This window comes from Bidens hawaiensis, unplaced genomic scaffold (genome assembly GCF_021521415.1).
Source record: "Bidens hawaiensis isolate Kalapana, Puna unplaced genomic scaffold, B.hawaiensis_p1.1 tig00020106_1, whole genome shotgun sequence".
Taxonomy (NCBI): domain Eukaryota; kingdom Viridiplantae; phylum Streptophyta; class Magnoliopsida; order Asterales; family Asteraceae; genus Bidens; species Bidens hawaiensis.
Window position 1 is genome coordinate 249459 of NW_027493056.1, and position 25948 is coordinate 275406.

General features: G+C 36.8%; 1 protein-coding gene and 2 pseudogenes across 1 annotated transcript; all 3 read left to right on the forward strand.

The window, feature by feature from the left end:
• Positions 1-4421: 4421 nt before the first annotated feature.
• Positions 4422-7157, forward strand: LOC143559868 (FT-interacting protein 4-like; annotated as a pseudogene).
• Positions 7158-10987: 3830 nt separating this feature from the next.
• On the forward strand, positions 10988-13481 carry LOC143559869 (protein SRG1-like). Its single transcript, XM_077048310.1, has 4 exons — positions 10988-11247; positions 11713-11960; positions 12716-13040; positions 13165-13481. The coding sequence occupies exons 1-4, from the start codon at positions 11008-11010 to the stop codon at positions 13426-13428; spliced, it is 1077 nt and encodes a 358-aa protein (XP_076904425.1). The 5' UTR covers positions 10988-11007; the 3' UTR covers positions 13429-13481.
• Positions 13482-13823: 342 nt separating this feature from the next.
• Positions 13824-20646, forward strand: LOC143559890 (protein SRG1-like; annotated as a pseudogene).
• The last annotated feature ends 5302 nt before the right edge of the window (positions 20647-25948 follow it).

Below are 25948 nucleotides of genomic sequence, written 5' to 3' on the forward strand. Positions count from 1 at the left end.
AGTTGCTTGCCATTTCAAACTTGCCATACATGGTGTTTATATAGGATTGAAATGTGGCCTAAAATTCAAAGAGTTTTAAGACTATGATATATGATTTCGTAAGGGCGTAAACAAGTGACTCGGAGCTTGTCTAAGCTTGATGATACCGAATCCATGGTAATAATCAAATGGCTCAAGAAACTCATAGTTTATCCATAGGCATACAAACTGAAATTTGTCTCTTCTTCGGACACGCAATTCCGAAAGCTCCAGTCGGGCACAACTACGAATTAGGAAAACATTCATCTCTATGCGAGCCAATTGAACAGCCAAAGCTCTGATACCGAATCCCGGGTAATAATCAAATGGCTCAAGATTAACTCATAGTTTATTCATAGGCGTACGAACCAAAAGCTTCTGTCGACAAAGCTTACAATCATTAACAATTCATCAATCAGTTGACTAAACAAAAGACCTAATAACCTTATTTATAAATATCAATGAAACTATGGGTCGGGCCAACTTAATGGACCAGATGCTTCCGCATCACTCAAGCTAGCTGGTTTCATTAAATTAGATAGCTTGAGTTTGATCTCGAGTAGTTCAAGAGCAGCGACATGTTTTCACCCATATGATTTTTGAATTACGATGGGATTATTAGTCTATTTTCATCTTAATTAAAGAAATTTATGTCATTTCCCACGTTTAAAAGAGTAGATATATTGGCATATACTAGGTTCATTTAACTTTTGAAAGACTTCATTTTTATACGAAACCTTATGTCAACTGTTGGGTTTCCGATTTTTCTATGTACTACAACTTCTACATTAATATAAAAAAAATCACAGCTTAATAATTACCTTTACAAATTTTCTTAAAGTTGTGGTGGAAAAGTTGAATTTGTGTCATTAACCCTACTTTCAGCAGTAAATCGATCGCAAACAGCCTTTTGCGGCAAAAATGTTATTGGGCTATTTTGCTATTTGTCGACTGCCACTTTACGTACTACAAAAGAAAAAAAGCATCACCGAAGGCAATATTTGTCGTTAATCTTGGTTACCAGCAAGGATTTTATGTTAGTCGGTAAATCATTTGCGAAAGATTACCATCGGATGATACTAAGGAATCGCTAAGGGTCAATAGTACCGACATTTATCGATAACTGTTGTAAAGTAGTCAGAGGTGCTTGTTTCCAAAGGATTACTAACGGATTGTTTGCAATGAAGTGCTGGCAGCATTACATCGACGAATATCGATATCATTAAGCTTAACCGACGACATGTGCCCTTAGAATTCGTTAGTAATACTAATTAACTGAAAACAAATAATTAATTAATTCTATAAATATTGCCCAAATATACAGAGGGGTACTGATGATGGTCTCACAACAACAGACGACTAAGAAGTCTGAGCAGAATTCAATCCAAAATTTTGTTCTTAAATTTGTGACAATTTAACGACGATACTTTCATTATCTTGAGACCGTTATCGATTTGTATCATTTTCAACATTTGCAAAACATTTTTTTAATGCGTTCCCAAGTTTCAATTTTAATGAAAATTTGAATTAAGTTAACAAAATTCTTTTGTGAAGTAACGTTTCCCATCTAATATTAACTAAATAATCATTAATGTGTTTAGGACTTTAGGCAATAGTGAAATTTCAAATCACCCACCAAGTCGTCAACATGTAGCCTCAAAGCTTGGTAAAAGGCACGTTGTAACCTTTCCACAAAGTCGATCGATCGGTTCAACCATTTTACAATGAGCCTCCAAAGCCTAGTTGAGAGCGCACGATATGAAAAGTATGATCTCTGATTCTACGTTGGCATCATACAATGTTTTGAAGTCATAAGGTACTTTTCTACGGAAAAAAAAGGTTAAGATTTCATGATCGGAATTGCATTAAAAGTTTAGGGATGATATTCTAGCATAATGCACAATTGAGAATAGAAGCTAGTTATACCAATAAAAAATTTGAAGTGTATAATAAAAGTGAGAAAACATACCCATAAAGAATTAATACACTTGAATATGATGTTTTTTATATGGTAAAAGAAAAGAGGAGAAACAATGGTGAGAAAATATATGATATTTGTGAGAAACGAGATAAATCTGATTTTTCTAAGGAACAGGATATGCGATTAGTGTAGATCGCAAACATTCACGTGCAAGATCCAGCAACCGGTCACCGGTCACATCACAGTATACATTAGCTTTTCATATTGTAATCTTAGTTAGTTCAGGAGACAAGTAAAAAATCGAAGTTTTAATGAAGAAATAATAGGTAAACGTTACTAAGTCTTTTCTGAATTTTAGTTTTTCTTCACTATTTTATCTAAACTTAATTATGCAATAACAATATGAAATTGATAAAAACCTTTTTAATCGTTTGAAGTTTCCATAACAGTGGGGTTTTGAAAGAGGATTGGGATTAATTGATGAAGTTACACACTTTTTCTAAGTGTTGCGGCTGTTTATATTGTATTCATTTTTTAACTCGTATAGCATATGTGTTTCTAACCTAGTTAAAATAAATATATATGGATAAAGATGAGGAAGAATATAAGTATTTGTTTTAAGTTTTCAAAGGCTGAGTAACGTTTAGAGGGTAAAGATATACTTATAATTTATTACGTAAATTAAGTAGCATAAAAGACAAATTTGCCCTACTTAATATCATCATTAATTAACGACGCAGACCATTAGTTTAGTAGAATTTTGACTAGTTTTTTTCCATACATTTCATGAAAACATATTGTAGAATAACAACCGTCTACAAATCCATTATAGCTTCGACTTAGTTTTCTTTAATATAAATCCATTACAAATTTAATCGGTAAAAAAACACGAGTTTAAACCCTAAAGAAGTTCCAAATTTTCAATAGTTATTTTACAAGAGAACAAATATCGGAAGCAAAACAAGAAATACCAGCCACTTTGGAAGTAAAAAAGAAAATTTTATGATAGACTAATTAACCTTACACGAATGAAATCGCCTCGCTTGCCTTTTGTAAAAAAGGCTTGCGTACCTTGTTGCTTACCTCCCTTTTTTATTGTTGTAAACACTATTTTTTAATAAACGATAAATAATAACTAATATCCCTTTATTTCAAATCAAATAAATAGGATTTATGAGCGTGATATATTTATGAGAAATAACAAATTAAAATATCTATATAATATGATTATTTTTGTTTCATCCTTAATCCAACTAAACAATTCAAGTTTCTTCAACTTACACACATATATAAAACGGGCTAGCATTTATAGGCTTAAATAATAATTTTTAATGTGTATATTTACGGGAGCTTATTTAAGTTTTTGTTTTTAGTATATATATTAGTTTGTTATTATACTTTTTTTGCGTTTAGGTATTTTCAATTGAGATGTATAGGTTTTTCAGATTTTTAACGAACAAAAATACACGAACACGAGCATGTTGATTTTTTTTAAATGGACAAACATGACCACAAATATTTGTCTAATGAAAAAGGGGACGTTGATGTAGTTGGCGATGACGGGTAGTATCGAAAGTTAATCGGCGATGGAGATGATAGACCAGCAATGGAGAACATGTAAAGAAGATAAATTAAATTAGGGTTTGAGGATAAAAGTATTTACCAATAAATAAGATTTTATAACCCATTTGAGAGCTATTAGGGTTCGGTAAGACCCATAAACCGTGGAAATTATTCTTTGATTATAAAAGAGTTTCACAAGTAAATGAGATTTTATAACCTATTTAAAGACTATATGGGTTTGGTAAGACCCATACCCGAGATTTCGGGTAAAATGCATGAGAAGCCTCTATTTAGAAATCAAGCAATCCGGTGGCTCTAGAGAATGAGGGGAACAACCTGAGAGCGACACATAGGATTTCATGGTAGGCAATTATAATGATAGTTAGATTAGTTACAAAAATCTTAAGAGTTAAGATAGAACTACTTGAAATGTTCTTCCCACAAAATAAGGAAATTTGTTATTTAACGTTTTGGAAGACTTATATTTTTCGTTAATTAAATTAAAATAAAACAATAATTGTATCGATCGACTTTTAAAATCATTTAATTTGCTACCAAATAAATCATTCTAGCATATATAACATCAAGCCTTGACCAAAGTGTGTTTCAGCCCGTAGTGTTAATGTTTTACTTATAAAATAAACAATTAAGATCCCTACATATTTTACTAATTGTTTGATACGTACGTATAATCATGTAACAAATATTAGTGAATACATGTGTAACATGTGACACTATGACAGCCAAATAAAAGTGTGTGTACATGTGAGGTTGATAGTTGGTTAGTCCAAACTCAACTTTGAAAAAATATTAACAAGCTAAGCTCGAGCTTTAAACGAGCCAAACTTGTTTGCATTAAATAAACAAATTTTGAGAAATAAAGAATTAAAAGTGAAATTCATAAACAGTCATAAGTCATAACAGTTTCTCTTTCCATATCTTCCTGACACTCTATGATTATGATTATTCTCTGCAGAATTACTGTTAATGGTACACACTCTTCATCACCATTGCAATATCTCATATAATACAATTAATTACTCTGTTTCGTTACATTCCCCTTATTCTTCCTCAATTTCCTTATCTTCTTTATCTCAATTTAATCACTCAACGGTTACAATTTCAAAATCTTGATCTCAACCCACATCCCCTGTTTATCGGATTACCCACAACCGCCTGTAACGGCTCTGCATTTATAAAACCCACTTCAATCTCATCCCAATTTCACTTCCAAACACCCTCATTTCCTTCAATGGCAAGACAAAATCAAAATCAACCCCAAAACCAAAACCAAAACCAAACCCAGAACAGTAATAATAATGTGGCTCCTGACGAGTTCAATTTACGCGAAACCCGTCCGAGCTTAGGCGGCGGACGGGTTCCGGGTAACGAACGATTCGGGATCGCATTCGATCTCGTGGAGCAAATGCATTACTTGTATATTCGAATTGTCAAAGCAAGAAACTTGCCGCCAAAACAAGGTGATCCCGAGAATACCCCTGATGCTTACGTTGAGATTAAGCTCGGTAACTTCATTGCTTGCACTAATCATTTCGAAAAGAACCCGAACCCTGAATGGAACCAAGTGTTTGCATTCGCAAAGGATCGGATTCAGTCGTTAACGATCGAGTTAATGGTTAGGAATAAGGATGTGGGTGAGGATGAGGATAGCTCAATTGGCGGGCTTTCGTTTGATATCACTGAGCTCCCGGTTCGGGTCCCGCCCGACAGCGCGTTGGCGGCGCAATGGTACCGGTTGGATAATGCGAGTGGCGGGGAGTTAATGGTTGCGGTTTGGATGGGGACTCAAGCCGACGAGGCGTTCCCCGATTCGTGGCATTTTGATTCGGTTTCGGTTGATGGTGATGGGGTTTCGAGTATTAGGTCCAAGGTGTATTTATCGCCTCGGCTTTGGTATGTTCGAGTTCATGTGATCGAGGCTCACGAGCTGCAACCGAATAGTTATTATAACAGTAATAGACAGCCTGAGGTTTATGTCAAAGGTGCGGTTATGAATATGGTTTTGAGGACTAAGGTTTCGGGTAAACCGAGTTGGAATGAGGATCTGATGTTTGTTGTTGCCGAGCCGTGAGTAGTAAATGGTTTAATCTTGAGAAACATACTCGAGGCGAAAACGGGGAGGTTAATGTAGTCGAGTTAAACAGTAAGACTCATATTCGAGTGTGTTTGGACGGCGGGTATCATGTTTTAGACGAATTGACTCAGTATAGTACCGATCTTCGGGCGACTCATCGGCTACTTGGGTCACCGAGCATCGGCGTGCTCGAATTGGGGATATTAAACGCTACCGGGTTAACCCCAGGGAAAGCGAGAAACGGGCATGGGGCGGTTGACGCGTATTGTGTAGCGAAGTATGGACAGAAATGGATCCGAACGCGAACCGTGATTGACTCGTTAAACCCGAAGTGGAACGAGCAGTATACGTGGGAAGTTTTCGATCCGTGTACGGTTATCACGATTGTCGTGTTCGATAATAATCATTTACAAGGGGTGGATAGCGGGGGCGGGAGTAAGGATTCGAGAATTGGGAAAGTAAGAATTAGGTTATCGACGCTTGAAGCGGATCGGGTGTACACGCATTTGTATCCGTTGATCGCGTTGCACCCGTCGGGTGTGAAAAAGATGGGGGAAATCCAGCTCGCGGTTCGGTTCACGTGCGTGTCGTTGATGAATTTAGTGCAAATGTATTCGCAACCGTTGTTACCGAATATGCATTACATTCACCCGTTAACGATGTTCCAACAAGACAGTTTGAGGCACCACGCGACTCAAATAATGGCAATGAGGTTGAACCGAGCCGAACCGCCTTTGAGGAAAGAGGTGGTCGAGTACATGCTCGATGTGGGTTCGACTATGTGGAGTTTGAGGAAGAGTACGGCTAACTATTGTCGGCTAATCGAGGTTCTGTCGGGTCTCGTGTGGTTTTGCAAATGGTTCTACCACATATGCGTATGGACTAACCCGGTTCTCACGGTTCTCGTGCACGTTTTCTTCTTGATCGTCGTGTACAATCCGCAAATGATTTTTAGTTTTATGTTTCTTTACATGTTCGTTATCGGGGTTTCTAAGTATCGGTCGCGGGCCCGACACCCGCCTCATATGGATATTAAGTTATCCTACGCGGATAGATTGAACGGTGACGAACTCGACGAAGAATTCGACTCGTTTCCTAGTTTGAAACATGGTGAGGCGTTGAAGTTGAGGTATGACCGGCTTAGAAGTGTGGGGGCCCGGATTCAGAGCTTGATTGGTGACGTGGCGACTCAAGGGGAGCGGGTTCAGAATCTGGTCACATGGCGGGACCCGCGAGCCACGGGTATGTTTTTGGTGTTTTGTTTTCTGATGGCTATTGTGCTCTACATGGTCCCGGTTAGAGGGGTTGTGGTGCTGGTCGGGTTGTTTGTGATGAGGCATCCTGGTTTAAGGAACCGGCTACCGTCGGTACCGATGAACTTCTTTAGGAGGTTGCCGGCGAGAACTGATGGGTTGTTGTGATAACTTGATATTGTTATCGGTTAATTTCATATAGGTATTGTCTGATTATAAGATTTTGATCACAGACTAGGTTTATGAGATGGCTAGTTTTGTTTTATGTTTATAACTATAAAATCCCACTAGTTGATGACTTTGTTTGGACCCAATATGTTATTTACAAATTGATGTTTTAAAAAGTTGTGCTGAGCAAATTGGACAGAGTAGATCCAAACCGGACCAACAATATATGTTTATGTGAAAATGTTAAACCAAATAATATTTCAAGAAGTTGGGCTGGGCAAATTTCAGGTTGGTACTTGGTTCGGTTAAAACAATTTTTTTGGTTTCGGGCTTGGGCTAGGGTTTGGGCTTCGGCTTGCACCGAGAAAGAGAGAGTTGGAAGATTTGCGATATGGGCAAGATGACGGAAGTTCGGTTAAAGACTTGGCGGTTGTGAGAGATAATCTCGCCATCTTGTTGATGAAGGTAAAATTGGAATCGAAATATGAATATGACAATGATCTATTCTTTTTCTCTTCAAATATTTCCGATTTTAAAGGAAAGATAAACACACAAAAAAAAAAGAAAAAAAAGAATTCCCCCTTCTCTTCTCTTCTCTTCTCTTCTCTTCTCTTCTCTCCCTTTAAAAACTATAGAACACCATATTAATTTGTTTATTTCCTTTCAAATCTTGTCTCTTCTTTCTAAATGTTCTATTAAACGTGTGCATGGATCGGTAAGGGTTTTCAAACGAACAAGTGTAAGCTATAAGGATTTTATTAAAGCCCTTGAATTTTAAATATGGTAAAGTAGCTCCTGGGTGGGGAACGACCCCCGGGGTGGGTGTCGCCTCTAACAACAACACGGAGCAACACCAATTACAAAATAGTTAAACAATCTCAACCGAAATTCACTACGGTTGAGAAAATAGTAGCATCCCAAAATTATGCTTGTATATGTATAAATCTACTATTTTAATAAACAAAAACCATTGTTATGCGACATGGCATCTAATTGTTTAGTTTTTTGTCAAGTGGCATCATGATTGTTCAATTTTGAAAGTCATAACTATCTAATTAAAACAAATAATAAATATTTTAAACATTTCATATTAATATACATTTGTAACTTTTTAGTAGTAAACTAAATAAAGTAAAAATATTAGAAGTAAAAGAACTCATGTAGAACTACTGAAACTCAATTTAGTGTGTATAAATTTATGTTGTATACTTGTATATTTTTATAGTTTATTAGTGATATGTCAGAATGTGCCACGATTCGTCTTTACTCTGAGCAATACGAAAATGGTTCATTTCATTTGATTATTTTTTATTATTAATCATATATTAACTTTTTTATATGCATTGACAACTTTTGTTAAAGTGACATATAATTTTATAACCTGAAATGCATGAATTAGAAAAAAGACATAAAGTAAGTCACACAAGTTATATTTTTGTTAGTTATGGATGGTTAATAATTTAATATCATTAAACCCTCAATTTAAATCATTTGGTAATTTTTTTACCTGTAGAAACTCTTACAGTTGTTAGTTCAGTAGCAAACTATGTAGAAACTAACACAACAATATACTTAGAAGCAGTTTGTTTACATTTTTCAGATCTTGTGGTTTTTCAAGAGTTTTGATCTATTTATATGATTATTAAAACTTGAAGAACCAAAATCATATAATAAGATAATGAATGAAACTTAATTTTTCAAACCCGCGTATTTATAACTTAGTAATGAATATATCGACGAATAGATGTATTTTATGCGATTTAAAAAACAAAAAAAAACAGTAATATATGGTAATTAAACTTTTAGTAAAATATAATTTTATAACGAAACTAGGATGTCACTCGGCGCGTTGTGCCGGGGTACATCGGTAAAATCTGATCGTTAGTAAAACCCAAGCGTTGTCGGTATCGGGCGTTGAGAGGCTAACTTGACGCGAATTTCTTCGGTTTCGATCACGTGTTTTATATATCGGAACTAAAACAAATAATATATATAAAAAATTGAGGTTGACCAATGAGGTGGCGATGGTTGGTAAAACTCCTGCATTGGTAAAACCTGAGTGTTGTCAATCTCGGGCGTTAAGGTGGCGAGTCTACGCAAATTCAGTTGGTCTCTGTCGCGTTTGTTACGGTAATTAGAACTAAATAAAAAACAATTTGGCATTTGGTCGTTCCCGTTACGTTCGTTACAACCCTTAAACTAAAACAATATGCGGTGAGTCAACGCGAATTCGGTCAGCAACCATCACGTTTGTTACGATACTGAAACTAAACAAAAAAGAAAAAAAAACAAATTGACATTCGATTGATTTACGTTATTTTCGTTGTGTTACCCAAAAACAAAAACAAAAAAACATAAACAATAAAAAAATTAAAATAACCACTAAATTGACGACAAGTGACTCAATCAAGTCTTCACCACATCTCATATGTCACATCTCACTTCATTCCTCATACAAACATATATTTTATTTTTCTTTTATTCTTATATACTCGCAATTTTATAAATATAATTCCTAGTGGCTCTATATATTTAAAGAATTAATATTCTTAAAATTAAAAATTTGAAAGATATAATACATGTAACATTAAGAGTTTTAAAGCAATTACTGAACAAAAGATATAATAACTTTAACGTAAAATAACAAAATATGTATACTCCCCTATCGTTACTAATAAAAGTACGTGTAAATGACGTTCACGATGGGAGTGAGATTGATATCGTGTTTGTATTGAAATACCGAAAGTGATACAATACCGGTTGGGTACCAGTAGGGCAAATTTATTAAAATCGGAATTCATAAAAACAAATACATCTACCGGTATTGATGTTGGTCAATTCGTATTAGTTTGTTACAGTAAAGGTAGTCGGTAAAAATTATTAATCCCCAAAAATTATTTATTTTTTAATACAACTATGCTTTTAATAAAACTTATTAGGCTATGTGTAGTGTAGGGGCTATAACTGGGGGCGAATTGTGACACGTGACGCCCAGTCAGCATGGAGTGGAAATTTGTTTTTAGGGTGTAATGGTGTAGGGGCTACAAGTTGGGCTCACTGTGTGTTTTTTATTATTTTCTTTTTATAACTAAACTAATTAAATAAAAACCAATTTATTTAAATAATTAAATAAAAATGCATTAAAATTAAAAAGAAATACAAAAAAAATTAAAAAACATAACTAATAATGCATTAAAATTAAAAAAAAAATACATAACTAAAAATATTAAAAAACATAACTAAATAACATACTAATATCCATAATATTTGCGCATTTTTTCAATTCGTTGTCGTTGCAATAATGCGGCCTCTTCGTGTGACCCGGCCGCTTTGAGGGATTCGTATTTTTCACTCAATTCTCGCAATTCCAACATTTGGTCAATCTTTTCGTGTTGTTTGTTGGTTTCGTTCAAGACTTCGTTGAGTTCCTCGACTCATTTTTTTTGTTTTTGGATGATTTCTCTCATGGTAGCGGCGACTTCCACAAGTGTCGGTTGGTTCGGGTTGTTTGTAGGATTCATTTTGCTAAATTTTTTGAAGAAGGTTTATGTTTATATAGATGTGAAATGAAGAAGAAGGATATGAAATGGAGAAGAAGGTATATGTTTATATAGATATATAATATATTGTTTTAATTAAAAAAAAAATTATTTTGTACCGTTGTCAAACGGTCAAAATAATAAAATATTATTATTTTCTCAAAGTTTAGGCGATAAAAAGAATCCGCCCCCGCCCTAAATCGCCCAAAAATTGCGGGGGGGCGGTGTTCTAGCCCCAAGTCGCCCCATTTCGCCCCCAAACATCGCCCACTACACTTGGCCTTACGGAGTATATATTAAATAAATAAATAAATAAAAATAATACACATGATGTGATATGGATGAGAACTACTTCTTTGGTTTTTTTTTTTTGACTATATATACAACATAGACTGATGTAACATGAACATAGGATAAGACAGGTTTAGTAGATTAGGATTTGTTGTTATTATGGAAAACCAGAAGATTAACTTTGGTAGATCACTAATTGTACCAAGTGTTGAAGAACTTGCTAAGCAGCCTATCACCAAGATCCCACCTCGGTATGTGCACCATGATCATCACCATCCTGCATCCGGTGATGCACAGGCTCCATCAGTGCCAGTCATTGATCTTCACTGCTTGCTTGCAGGCTCTTCTACTGAACTCAACAACCTACATGCAGCTTCTAAAGAATGGGGCTTCTTCCAGGTCAGATTAATCTCTTTCTTGATATATAAAAGATTAGTTTTATAGTTTCATAACTCTTTTATGTTTTCCGGATATTAACCTGATGGGTTTGTGGGTTGACTTGATGAACCTATTTACTGAATAATTATTTTGTTAAAATTTGATTCATATTTTAACTTTAACTGTTTGTATATTTTTATGTCAAAATTTAAAATTTTGAAAATAAATTGGAATAGTATTAGCATAATTGATACGAAAAATAAAAATAATATGCAAACATAGAATTAGAAAGTATTAATATGTTTTTCCTCGGGTAAAACGGGTCGTGTTAATGTCAACCCACGAATACCATAGCTGTGTTTGGCTCATGTGTGTGACATGATTTTCGGGTCTGTGTTCGTGTGTGGTTTGACCCGCCAACATGACCCATTTAGCAGCCCTGGATTTTAGTTTAAGGTAAAGAATTGGTTGATAAAAACAAAACAGGTTATAAACCATGGAATAAGTGAGTCTTTGCTAGAGGATTTCAAGAGGGAAGTCTTGAACATGTTCAAGCTTCCAATGGAGGAGAAACAGAAGCTTTGGCAGGAAGAAGACAACCACGAAGGTTTCGGTCAGCTGTTTGTCGTATCCGAGGAGCAGAAGCTTGACTGGTCAGACATGTTTTACATAACCACTCTTCCACATAATCTCAGACAGCTCCAACTTTTTCAGAAGTTGCCACTCATCCTCAGGTTCAACTTCTAGCTAAAACTTGACATTTTGCATTTTGAAACTCATTATTTAATATTAAATAACCGAAATCATATATACTTCTGGTTGTGATATAAAACCAGTGTAAGCAAGACTTGAGCGTGTGCATGGATCAGTTTTGGGCTAATACTGAACCAAAAACCGACGTTTTTTAGGTTTTTGAAAACCATTCATTTTCTGTTTATTTAGTTTTCACAAGGGTTTGGTTCGGTTACGGTTTACCATTTGGGTTTAAAAATTTTGGGCTGAAAAAAACTTGGGTCCATAATAATGAGTTCGGCCTTGAATCGAGCCTAGATTTTTTTTTTTGCTAATTATTGATTAATTGATTATTACACATTTGAACCTGAAACTTTTTACTTTTCAGTTACTCGGTACCATTTATTAATTTCTTATAAACTCCTTGAAATCGGTTTTTCGGTTTAGTTCGCTTTTTGGTTGATGCTAAACCAAAACTGAACCGAAAAATCAGTTTTTTAAACAACATAAAACCAAATCGTTGTTTTACTTGGGTCCAGTTATTTCGGCCCGTTTACATCGGTTATTTGTGTTACCATTCAATTATTTCGGTTTCATGCACACCCCTACCTGAGACCACTCGCAGAGGGAACTTAGGTGTTACCACTGTACCAGCTCTTATTATTATTATTATTATTGTTGTTGTTATTATTATTATTATTATTATTATCTATTTGACTCTTTGTGAATAAATTTAAATAAACATAAAAAACTGCAGGGAGAAGTTAGAAACTTACTGTAATGAAATGAAAAGGATAGCAATGTCAATATTGGATCAAATGGCCAAGGCTCTAGGGATGGACAAAGAGGAAATGAATGAGTTGTTTCAAGATGGTGTCCAATCAGTGAGAATGAATTATTATCCACCGTGTCCCCAGCCCGAAATGGCGTTGGGATTCTCGCCTCATTCCGATGCAGATGCGTTAACAATCCTCTACCAGTTAAACGAAACTGCGGGCCTTCAAATACGCAAAGATGGAAAATGGCTAATGGTTAAACCTCGACCGGATGCATTGGTAGTCAACATCGGAGACATAATGGAGGTATTTAGTGACATAATTTTGGATAGGATACTGATGTATGGAATTGTTAACCTTTGGTAATAGCTCATTACTTAAAAGATAATGGACATTGTTCATTTTATAAACTTTACATGTGTGTTGGCAGATTGTAAGTAATGGTGTGTACAAGAGCATAGAGCATCAAGCGATAGTGAACTCAAACAATGAGAGGATGTCAGTAGCAACATTCTACAGCTCAAGTATGGGTACGGAATTAGGCCCTGCGCGAAGCCTTGTTGAAAAACATAATGTAGCAAACTTCCGGAGAGTACCCCTCGAGACATACTTCAAAGAATTTTTTGCTAGAAAGCTTGATGGTAAATCGTACTTGGATATTATGAAGCTTGAACATTTTAACCACATTCCATAGTTGGATTATAGCTTTAGTTGTTTTTGACTTTTGACTGAGTAATCCCATAACTATGTTGCCATATTATGTTTGTTGCAAGTTTTCTTTTGGTATAAAAGACAAGTGAAATTGAGTTTTAAGCATCCAAAAGATAGAGAATTTGTAGTAGAAGAAAATTAATATATATATATATAGGAAGGTTAACGTACAAATGAAATTAACGTGCTAAACGTGAGAATCAAGTAGAGTAATTATATATACAAGTAGAGTAATTATGTAATTACATCATAGAGTAATTATGAAATTACTCTATGATAATTACCCTCTTTCAACCTCCCACCTAACCGGCCAACTCTAAATTATGGTTAAACAAACCTCGTACAAAACATTTGTTCATGTGAGTTTGTTTGTTCTAAATGGAAAACAACAAGATTAACTTTGGTAGATCACTGATCGTGCCAAGTGTTCAAGAGCTTGCAAAGCAATCTATGACCAAGATCCCACCGTGGTATGTACGACATGATTGTACTTTGATACGTGGTATTGTTGTAGTGTTGTACCACTAGTTGAAAAAGTATTTCAATAGTTCAATACAATAACTGGTGCATAAATCACGTGGAAATGTTATTATTCTCAACAACTTAAACAAGAAAATTTCAAACAATATGATCTTCAAAAGTTAGTATACACTAGAAATTATCATTTAAAGATGGAAATATGTGTAAATTACCAAATTTGTATGTAATTGCACCATGATCATCACCATCCTGCATCCGATGATGCACAGGCTCCATCAGTGCCAATCATTGATCTTCACTGCTTGCTTGAAGGCTCTTGTGCTGAGCTTGATAAGCTCCATGCAGCTTCTAAAGAACGGGGCTTCTTCCAGGTCACTTTTATTAATTAATTCATGTATTGAAAGTTATAGGTTACAAGTATTTGTTGCATGGAGATAAGAAAACACTGTAATCGACTAATTTACTATAACCCCCTCTACATTTATTAAAGTTATCAATTAGACCTTTTAGTTTGATTTAAATTTCAAATAATCATAGAGTTAAACATTCCATATTAGGCATTAATCATAACTAGCTAAGTTGGGTAGATAAGTCATGTGTGCTAAGTTGGGTAGATAAGTCATGTGTTTTAGTGTTCGATTAGTCAATTGATGTATAAGTGTTTTTCTTCTTTTGTTGTTTACAAAATGTTTTTATTTTCTTATTTATAGTTAAATATACACTTTTAAATATGTTATCCGAGTTATCGGGTTATTAAGTAATAAGTGTAAATAGTTTTTACAATACCATTAAGTAGACAAGTATGAATTAGTTTTACCTAACCCATTTTAACCCATATTATTTTAACATACCAATATGTGCCCCTGTTTACAAAATTTTTAGGAAAATACACACTACAATAACAACTTATTTTGTGACCAAGACGGTTGTGTCATGGTGGGTGAGTAAGTAATTAGCTCATGTGATTGATGAAAAACACATGTTATAAATCATGGAATAAGTGAGTCCTTATTAGAGGATTTCAAGAGGGAAGTCTTAAACTTGTTCAAGCTTCCAATGGAGGAGAAGCTGAAGCTTTGGCAGGAAGAAGACAATCCTGAAGGTTTCGGTCAATTGTTTGTCATGTCCGAGGAGCAAAAGCTTGACTGGTCAGACATGTTTTACATAACTACTCTTCCACATAATCTCAGACAACTCCAAATATTTCAGAAGTTGCCTCTCATTCTAAAGTTCATATTCTAGTAATTACTTGACATTGTGTAAAGATTGATAAAACGAAATACCTTGATTGATTATCCCCAAATGATACAAGCCCTAATTATATACAAACAAGAACTAACTAACTGGTTAACTACCTAACAAACTATTAACTGAATAAATATAAAAAGGGTCAAGTAGTAATTGGACTTTATCAAGTCAACATCCCCCCTCAAGTTGGTGGTATAACAACACCCAACTTGGACAAAATTTCTCGATGCTGTGGAACAGCTAAGCTTTTCGTAAAAATATCAGCAAGTTGATCGGATGTTCGAGTATACGTCAAAGAAATAAGACCATCTTGAAGTTTCTCACGAACAAAATGACAATCAAGCTCTATATGTTTCGTTCGTTCGTGGAACACGGGATTCTTAGCAATAAAAATCGCAGCTTGATTATCGCATTTTAAGGGAATAGGAGTAACATCCGGAACCTGTAACTCGTGTAGTAAATGAGTTAACCACGCCAATTCAGCAGTAACCCGTCGCATTGATCGATATTCAGCTTCAGCTGAACTCAATGCCACAGTGGGTTGTTTTTTCGATTTCCATGAAATTGGGGAACCTCCAAGAGTAACAAAATACCCGCTAACAGATCTTCTAGTGTTAGGACAAGAAGCCCAGTCAGAATCACAGTAAGCTTAAAGATCAAAAGAATTTGAGTTATTAAAAAATAACCCTTGTGTAATTGTTCCCTTGACATATGACAATGTGTGTAAGGCTGCAGACCATTGAGGCAAACGAGGATCTTGCATAAATTGGCTCAAAAACTGAACTGCGAATGAAAGATCTGGCCTTGTATGTGTGAGATAATTCAATTTGCCTATAAGTTGTCTGTATTTCAAAGGATCGGGAAGCGAGTCACCATCTTTTAACCTCAATTGTAAATGAGAAGGTAGAGGAGAATTTTGAATAGCCAGGTTTGATGAATCAAACTCAGCTAGTAAGTCATTGGCAAATTTTCTTTGTGACAATATAAGCCCATTGGGATGAGTGTGAACTTCCAAGCCAAGAAAATAATTCAAAAAACCCAAATCTTTTATTTGAAAAACATCTTGTAGAAAAGCTTTAAGAGTAGTGATCTCCTCATGATTATTTCCTGTTACCAAAATATCATCCACATATGCTGTTGCATGAATAGTGGAAGATCCCATAGACTTGGTAAATAAAGAATAATCATTGGTAGAACGCACATAACCTTTGGATTTTAAGACAGTTGAAGGCTTTCCATACCATTGCCTAGAGGCTTGTTTTAAGCCATATAGTGATTTTTGTAGTTTAAGAACTTGATTAGATGGTAAAGACATACCAGGAGGAGGAGACATATAAATTTCCTCATCTAAATCACCATGGAGAAAAGCATTGTTCACATCAAGATGAAATAGTGGCCATTTCAATTTAGTTGCAATGGCAATGAGATATCGAATAGTAGTCATCTTAACTACTGGAGAAAACGTCTCATTATAATCAATGCCATGTTTCTGAGTGTCCCCCCTGACAACCAAACGGGCCTTGCATCTTTCAATGGTCCCGTTAGCATGATACTTTATCTTATAAACCCATTTACACTTAATTGGTTTCTTTCCAGGAGGAAGATCAACTATAGACCAAGTGTTATTATTCTGAAGAGCAGTAAATTCCTTATCCATAGCCTCCTGTCAAGCAGGAAATTGTGCAGCCTGTTTGTATGAAGTAGGCTCATGCAAAATATTAAGATGATGAGCAATAAGCTGACTTGATTTAGAGATATCAACAGAATTAGCAGAAGCAGTGGCCAAACATTCATTGGTGATAGTATGAAAACAATGAAGATGTGAATCAGAAGTATGAACATGATTACATACATAATCATGCAAATATGATGGAGGATTAGAGGATCTTGTGGACCTTCTAACAGGAGGAGGAGAAGGTGGATGAGGAGGATTAGGGAGAGGAGAATCTGATGGAAGAGGATTCGTAATTGGAGAAGGTGAATTATCAAAGAAGGAATTGAAATGTTCAAGTGGAATTGAAGGAAAAATTTAAGAATTGTTAGGATTGTGTAAAGAAGGAAACAAGTGTTCAAAAAATACCACATCTCTAGAGACTAATGTAGTATGAGTAACTAGGTTATACAGTTTGTAACCTTTCTTTGCAATAGCGTACCCAATGAATAAACAAGGTGTAGCTCGAGGTTGAAACTTGTCTCTTCCTTGTTTAACAGTTGAAGCATAACATAAACATCCAAAGGCTTTAAGATGTGAATATGAAGGAGGCTTTCGTGTTAAAACTTCAAAAGGAGTTTTGTTATCAAGTAAAGGTGTAGGATACCGATTGATGAGATGAGTAGCAGTTAAAACACAATCTCCCCAGAATTTTAAAGGAAGATTTGATTGAAATAATAAAGCCCTTGAAGTTTCCAAAAGGTGTTTATGTTTTCTCTCAACCACCCCATTCTGTTAATGAGCATGAGGGCAAATGGTTTGATGAACAATGCCTTTAGATCTTAGATAAGAAGCATGTTCTGTACTATTACCCAAATCAAATGCATTATCTGATCTTATGCATTTTACTTTGACATTAAATTGTGTTTCAACCAGTTCAATGAAAGATTGCAAAACAGCAAATGCATTGCCTTGAGTTACGAGTAAATGGGTCCAAGTAGTTCGACTAAAATCATCCACTATTGTCAAAAAATATTTACAGCCGTTATAAGTGGATGTTTTATATATATGGCCCCAAACATCAATATGCAACAAATCAAAAATAGCATTAGTGGAATGTGTGCTAGTGGGAAAAGGCAAACATTGTTGCCTAGCCTTAGGACAAATTGAACAATTATCAAGAACAGACAAATTTTTATTAGAAATGACATCTAATTGTTTCATTTTAAAGGTTGGTAAATGCCCAAGCCTATGATGCCATATAGTATTTGAAACAGTAGAATTACAAGTAGAAGTGGTAAACAAAGAAGTGTTGAAACAATTGAAAGAAGGATTGCTTGCTTTGAGAATGTAGAGCCCATCTAGGTGATCACCAAGAACCAGTGGCCTCTTCATTGATGGGACCTGCAACAAGCAGTTTTTATTAGAAAAATAAACAATGCCCTGATTGTCATGACACAGTTTAGAAACAGAAAGCAGGTTATGCTTGAATTCAGGAACAAAAAGAACATTATGAAGAGTCAGATTAGAATGAAGTATAACAGTTCCAACTTGATGAACTGATATAACAGTTCCATTTGGAAGACCAATCAAAAAAGTAGATGAAATAGAGTGAAGATTAGAAAACAAGTTTGGATCATTGCACGTGTGATCACTGGCTCCAGTGTCAATAATCCACTTTGTATGAACATTAGTGGAATTACAAGCCATAATACCTGCAAAATTAGCAGCATGAATTGAAGAAGTAGGATGTGATTGAGTATCTTTTACTAAATTGTGTTGCTGCAACAGTTCCATCAACTCATTGTATTGTGTGACTGAGATAGAGGATGAACCATTTGAAGTTTCATGAGAAGTGTTATTAGCAAAAGGATTTGTTGAAAGTTGAAAAGGTAAGTTGGATTCAATTTCCACATTATTAGCAGTTCCACGCTTTGACTTTGTGAATTTGAAATCTTTGGGAAAGCCAATGATTCTGTAACATTTGCTGACATGATGTCCAGATTTCTTACAGTTAGAATAGACTTGCACCTTCTTGTTATCATTATTCCCAAAAGAAGGATGAGTATTAACATTCATAGATGCAGATTCATAAGGAAAGGGAGATAAAGAATGAATCTCCCTTTGTTTCTCATCTTGAACAACAAGAGAATAAGCTTGATTAATAGTAGGTAACGGTTTCATCATAAGAATATTACCTCTAACCGTATCATAACAGGGGTTTAGACCCATCAAGAACTGCATAAGACGTTGATCTTCATCTCTCTTAGCCAGAAGATGAGCAGTACCACAGGTGCATATTGGAATAGTGTTAATTGACATTAATTCATCCCAAACAGTCTTGAGTCTTGTAAAATAAGAAGCAACATCAGAATTACTTTGAACAAGATCAATAAGGCTCTTTTGTAACTGATAATACTTGGTACCATTGTCTTGACCATATCGATCGTTAAGTTCAAGCCATAATTGTCGAGCAGACGCAACATAAAGAACACTGTCACTTATTTCTGGAGATAATGTGTTTAAAATCCAAGAAATCACCATGTCATTACACCGATTCCAGAGAGGAACTTGAGAAGAAACAGTAGGAGAAGCAAATTCACCATTGACGAACACCAATTTGTTCTTCGCAGATAGAGCAATTGCCATGGCATGTTTCCACGCACCAAATCCCGAGCCATCAAACGGTTTAGAAACAAGAAGCATCCCAGGATGATCAGAAGGATGTAAGAACAGAGGATGGAAGAATCGATCACATTAGAAGACGGAACCGAATCAGTCATGATGAATATCAGATTGAATTGAACGAAGAAATCACAAATTGGATTGATGAATTGAACGAAGAATGAAGAAACGAACGCAGAAACGAATTCAGAATCGAATTAGGATGATACCATGTTAATACATTTAAATAAATATGTAGGGAGAAGTTAGAAGGTTATTCTATTGAAATGAAGAGGGTAGCAATGACAATATTGAGTCAAATGGTTAAGGCTCTAGGGATAGAGAAAGAGGAAATGAGTGAGTTATTTCAGGATGGTTTCATCAGTGAGAATGAACTACTATCCACCATGTCCCCAACCCAAAAGGGCGTTGGGGTTCTCGCCTCATTCTGATGCAGATGCTTTAACAATCCTCTACCAGTTAAACGAAACTGTCGGACTACAAATACGTAAAGATGGAAAATGGGTAACGGTTGCACCTCGACCGGATGCATTGGTAGTCAACATTGGAGACATAATGGAGGTAATTAGTAAGACAATTTTGGATTCTAGTTAGTTTTTAAAACGACTTGTTTCCACCAGTATCCAATTTTGTCAAAACCTTTTGATTTGAACCGAAACAATCACTTTTTAAAAAACGACCAGTGTGACCTAAACCCGTTTTGACTTGTTACCAACTTGATACGACATACTCGTTTTGGGTACAATTTGGCATGGGTTTTATAGGTTCTCAAAGTAGACTCTTTAACCACCTCTTTTAGCTAATAATTTTCTATTAGAAATAAGACAGATTCTAACTGCCAACTCTAATTTATTTTATTAGTTTCATATTATGAACTTTACGCGTTTTGCAGATTGTAAGTAATGGCGTCTACAAGAGCATCGAGCATCAAGCGATAGTGAACTCAAACATTGAGAGGATGTCAGTAGCAACATTCTATGTCTCAAATATGGATACTGAATTAGGCCCTGCGCGAAGCCTTGTTGCACAACATAATGTAGCAAATTTTCGGCAAGTGCCCACCAAAACATACTTAAAAGGATTTTTTTTGCTCAAAGGCTTGATGGCAAGTCACACTTAGATTTTATGAAACTGTAATTGTTTGATGTAGTAAAACACATAACTGTGTTATAACTTATAAATGTTGTTACGTTACGTTATGTTAGTTACAAGCTTTCTTCTAGTATAAAACAAGTGAAATTTAATGTTTTTAAACGTCCAAAACATAGGAGATTATGAAAAAGGAAATTTTAAAAATAGAATATGTTCCAAAAAATATACTTTAAGTTTTTAAGGAACCATTTTAATAACTAAAATATTAAAAGAAATTTTAAGGCAATATGTTAGGACTTACAATTGCCTTACAAAGATATAAAAGGATTGTTGAAGCAATGTGTTAGGAAGAGTTACACTTGTGTCACAAAAGTTGTAGAATTTCAATATAAAAAGAAAACATATGACTTTCCAGGGTAATAATATTTATAAAAGTTAATATTACTAGTATTATCGGTATTCCAAAAATTAGATGTCAAGTTTATTAAAGAAGACGGGACGGGTAAAATGATAGCAGCTGAGACTCGATTTATCTCATCTTCAACATTTTGCAACGCGTACGTATCCAAAAAAGAAACAAAAATATAATCAATCACGACTTTGATAGATGATACTTTGCATTTTGCAATGCTAGGTGAAAGAATAAAAAATCAATGCATAAATCATATGGAAATTTAGTACAAGTAATAGTTTTGACTAAAAGTGACCCAAAATGACAATCAATAATTAATCCACAGGCCAAACTTGATCATGGATGATCAAATATACTTCCATACATGTTTTTAAACCTTCTATACAATATGAATAACAATAGTTGATATGGTCTAATACAGTTGTGTTGGCCATTAGAATGGAATAACTGATTATAAATCTATTTAGGTGCTGTTTGTTTTTGAAGATAAAAAATGTCTGCAATTTGATTTCATCTGATTTCATATTTGCAACTGAAGATGTGGTCTGAAGATCTGCAATCTGAAAATATAATATTGTTTGTTTTATAAACTGGATATCGTTTGCATAATGAGTGGAAGGGTGGTGTACGAACTAGAAGTGGGTGGTGGTAGGCGACTGTGGTGGGTGGTGGTAGGCGACTGTGGTAGGCGGTGAACGGTGGTTGGTGGACAGTGGGTAGTAGCGGTGTACGGTGGTGGTGGACAGTGGGTAGTGGCGGTGGACGGTGGTGGTGGACAGTGGGTGGCGGTGAAGTACGGTTTTGGTGGGTGGTGGAAGGTGGTGGTGGTAGTGGCGGCGGACGGTGGGTAGTGGCGGTGGATGGTGGTGGTGGACAGTGGGTGGTGGTGATGGACGGTTTTGGTCGGTGGTGGACGGTGGTAGTTGACGGTGATGGCGTCCGACAGTGGGTGGTGGTGGTGATGAACGGTTGTGGTGGGTGGTGGACGGTGGTGGTGGCGGTGATGGATGGTGGTGGTGATGGGTGGTGGTGGTGGCGGACGATGAGTAGTGGCGGCGGACGGTGGGTAGTGGCGGTGGATGGTGGTGGACGGTAGCGGCGGGGCTGGTGGTGGCGACGTACGGTGGGTGGTGGTGGATGGTGGTGGTGGCGGACGGTGGTGGGAGCAGTGGATGAGAGGGTGGCTGCAAAGGGAGTAGAGTAGGGTTTTTTTGTGAAGATGTTTTAAGCAAGATTTCCTTGCTTTTCTTTTAAGATGAAAGAAAACTTCAGATCTGTTTTAAGAAAAAAATCAAACAGTCTTCAAGGGTAAATGTCTGCGCGCCTGCAGACATTAGCTCCCTTGAAGATGTTTGAAGAAAAAACAAACACCCCGTTAGTTACAGCTCTTATAAAAACTTTGAAAGTTGATTTGATTCGGCTTCATTAAAAAATTAGAAATCGTGTAACGTTACTATCACGTAGCAGGAATTGGTTTCACTAACCACATTCACTAAAACTTAATAATCACATTTATGTTTGGTTTCTATATAGTTTTCATGCGTTATATTTGCAACAAAGAGTTATAATACATTATTTCATTAGGTTATAAACCCGTGTATTACAACAAGGGTTAAAAAAAATTAAATCTTATTCATTATCTTATTATATGATTCTGGTTCTTTAAATTGCAATAATCATGTACAAAAAATACATCAAAACTCTTGAAAAGTCACAAAAACTAACAAAAAAAAAAACTGCATCTAAGTATACTGTTGAGTTAGTTTCAACATATCTTGCTACTAAACTAACATTTGCAATAGTTTCTATCGGTAAAAAAAGTACTAAATAATTCAAATTGAGGGTTTAATGATATTAAATTATTAACCATTTGTAACCAACAAAAAAATAAACTTGCGTAACTTACTTTATGTCTTTTGTTCGAAATTCTGCCTTAAGTTATAAAATTAAAAGTAAGAGCAACTGCATATTTAGTAATATCATAAAAGAAATTGTAATACTAATAAAGCTATTGTAGGCATTTTATCACAATTTTTTTTGTTTCAAACATGGCATCTCATTAAACTTTTAATTTTAGATGATTTTGACACATTCTACTCAGCTCCAACAACATACTTGAGACTAAACAGTTATAGCGAGTTTTATATTTGTGTGAAACTATAAAAAAAAGTGTAAAGAAAACATATTCGAAACCAAAAGTGACATTTTTTTTAAAATAACCAGTTTTGACCCTAACTTGTACTGACCAAACTGGTTCTTATGTGTTGCGCCGACTGACACGATCCGTCCTTTTTGCCAGCTATAAGCGAACACAAGTAGCAAATTTGACTCATATACTTAAAGGGTCGAATATAAGTTGAACTTGCCCAAAATGATCCAAGTCATACTAAAAGTGGGTCTGTTTCAAGTAAAACTTGTTATGACGTGTTACGTAAATCAGAGTAAACAAACTGTTACAAATATTTTATTCACAACAAATAAGTATCGGTCCTACCCGCACAATCATGATAGAGGAAACTGAACACTAACCTATTGACAACCACGCGTCGAAAGGTTAACTTATTCAAAACACTTGGAAAATTGCTAAGTTAAACTAAAGTATGCATGAGCAAATCATATATTGTTTACAAGGCAAAACAAATGCCAAATTAAACTATAATATGCATGAGCAAGTCATATAACGTTTATAAAGCAAGTCATTAACTGAAAGTGACGGTCCCACCCGCACAAACATTTATATTTCATAAAAAATTCAAGCATTACAAGAACGGCCAGGTATCTACCCGCCTACAGAAATGTAAATCTATCCTAACGGTGGGAAGGGATCTCAAGGTTCAAACTTCAGGACCACTCCCTCCAAACCCACTTGAACCCGCACCATCAGTTGGCTGTGGCGGTTCAAGGAAAGCCTTGAGAATAGTTAGCCCATCATCAGCAGCAGCAATTTTGTTCACCTTCTCCACCACCGGATGCGGGAAGGCAGCATACTGGTTCACTGCTTGGCCGTAAGCAGCTTCAGTGTCCACGTCATAAAGAGGGAAGTTGGAAGGCGGGATGCCCTTCTCAACAAACCCCAGACCAAGCAGGAAACCAGCCTTTTCCCCATCCTCATGGGAAGCGTTGAGGGCTGCGCTCATGTCATCGTCATAAGATGTGTTCGTGAAGATCCGATGCACAACCTACAAAAAAAAAATATATATGTATCAAAAACTTTTCTAAGTATAAAGAAAAGCGTAAAGATATTATGAAGCTACGCATACCTGTGACAACGCTTCTCGTAGAAGCCATTCCTTGGTGATCAGAGCTTCCTGGAGGGCAGCTTGAGCTTGGTCACGGGCGCGTTCGGCTTCATTTTTGTTAAGGTTGGCAAACAACACTTCCTTAGCAGCAGCCTCTTCAACGCCCTTCAGCTTACGCTCAGTGCGGTCAAGCATACCCTTCTGGTCCAGGAGCTCTTGGAGTTTCTTGGCATCTTCTAAAGCCAAAGCATCATGAGCCTGCTGAAGCCTCTCTAGTTTGGCTTTAAGCTCCTCATTCTCGGCGCGCAGAGGCTCAGCAATGGCTTCAGCTTTGGTGGCCCTCTCGGTCGCGTTCCGCGCAGTTTCCTTAGCCAACCTAAGCTGTTCGTTAACAGCTTGGGTAGCCTTGGAACGGGCCTCATGCCTGGCCTGGACCTCGACCTCAAGGTCCTTGAAGGCTTTCTCATTCTCTGCAGTAATGGCGGCAAGCCTCTTATTCTCCTCTCGGATTGCTCGCGCCTGAGCCACTTCCAGGCTACGCGCCGTCTTTAACTTGTCGTTTTCACGACAAAGCAACTCGACGAGCGGCTGCATCCGGGCAAGGAGGATTCGGAGCTCATTCGTTAGCCTACCCTCTTGGTAGCTAGACATGGCCTCCCCCAACGCACCGCTTGAGGCTGCGTGACGCGCCCACTCGACGCAGTCCACAGCCGTTCGAAGGGTTGTTCCCCGGCGGATGTTCCACCGTGGAACATACACCTCATTGGAATCCGAAACTGCAAAAACAAAAAACGGTTAGGAAAAAATGATATATAAAAAAAAAGATAATAGGCCAAAATAACCCTACGCACCTGTAGGGTCGACAACAGGCCGGTAGCCGCCAAACCCATCACCCGAACCTAAGGGATATCCATCCAAGAGGTCAGGGAGATGGGAAGGAGGCAGAGATTGGCTAGAAGCCCCAACCCTGAACATACCTGATGAACCGGCCGGGGACGAGGTAGTCGCCGGTGCCGGAGGCACGGTTGAAGCCGCCGCGGTAGAGACCATCGGAGGTGAACTCACTGAAGGTGAACTCACAACCGTGGCCGCCGCTGCGGAGGAGCCCGCAGAAAAAATCACCGCCGACTCAGTGAAGGATGCAGTGAAGATGGCACTGACAGCCGGCGGAGATGACGTCACAATTGGAACAGTTGCCTCAACGGGATGAGCAACTGAACCAACACTGCAAACAGGCGCAGCTGCCTGGGTCATCGCCTCGGGTAGGTTGACCAAACCTACCGTCGTGGGTCCAGAACTGCTCCTTCCCGCACCACTTTGGAATGCGGTTGCATCCACGCCTGCATGAAGATAACAAAATATTAAAAACAATGGCGGAAAGAATTGCGGGTAAGATAAATAAAAAGTATTCTTACGGGTTTTCTTAATCTTAAAGGTTCTGACGGGCGGGGACGAACCCGATGGAACTGGCCTCGTCATGCCAGTCACCGTCGTAACGCTTGGCTGCTCGGAGGTGACAGCTGTCCCAACCCCCGTGACAATGGTCTCACCAGGGTTCCCCGCCGCCTCCTCACTTTCGGTCTCCGATTCGGACCGATTTCCCTGATCGGCGGTGGAGGCGACCTTCGCCTTGCCCTTCACGCCGGCAGCTTTCTTCTTCCTCACGAAGAAAGGCCCATCTGCAGATCCCTCATCA

Bases quoted from the DNA above. Each gene is read 5' to 3' on its own strand.
- LOC143559869 (XM_077048310.1), top strand. From the start codon at position 11,008: ATGGAAAACCAGAAGATTAACTTTGGTAGATCACTAATTGTACCAAGT. The intron at 11,248-11,712 runs GTCAGATTAATC...AAAACAAAACAG, and splicing joins AAGAATGGGGCTTCTTCCAG to GTTATAAACCATGGAATAAG. The intron at 11,961-12,715 runs GTTCAACTTCTA...AAAAAACTGCAG, and splicing joins AAGTTGCCACTCATCCTCAG to GGAGAAGTTAGAAACTTACT.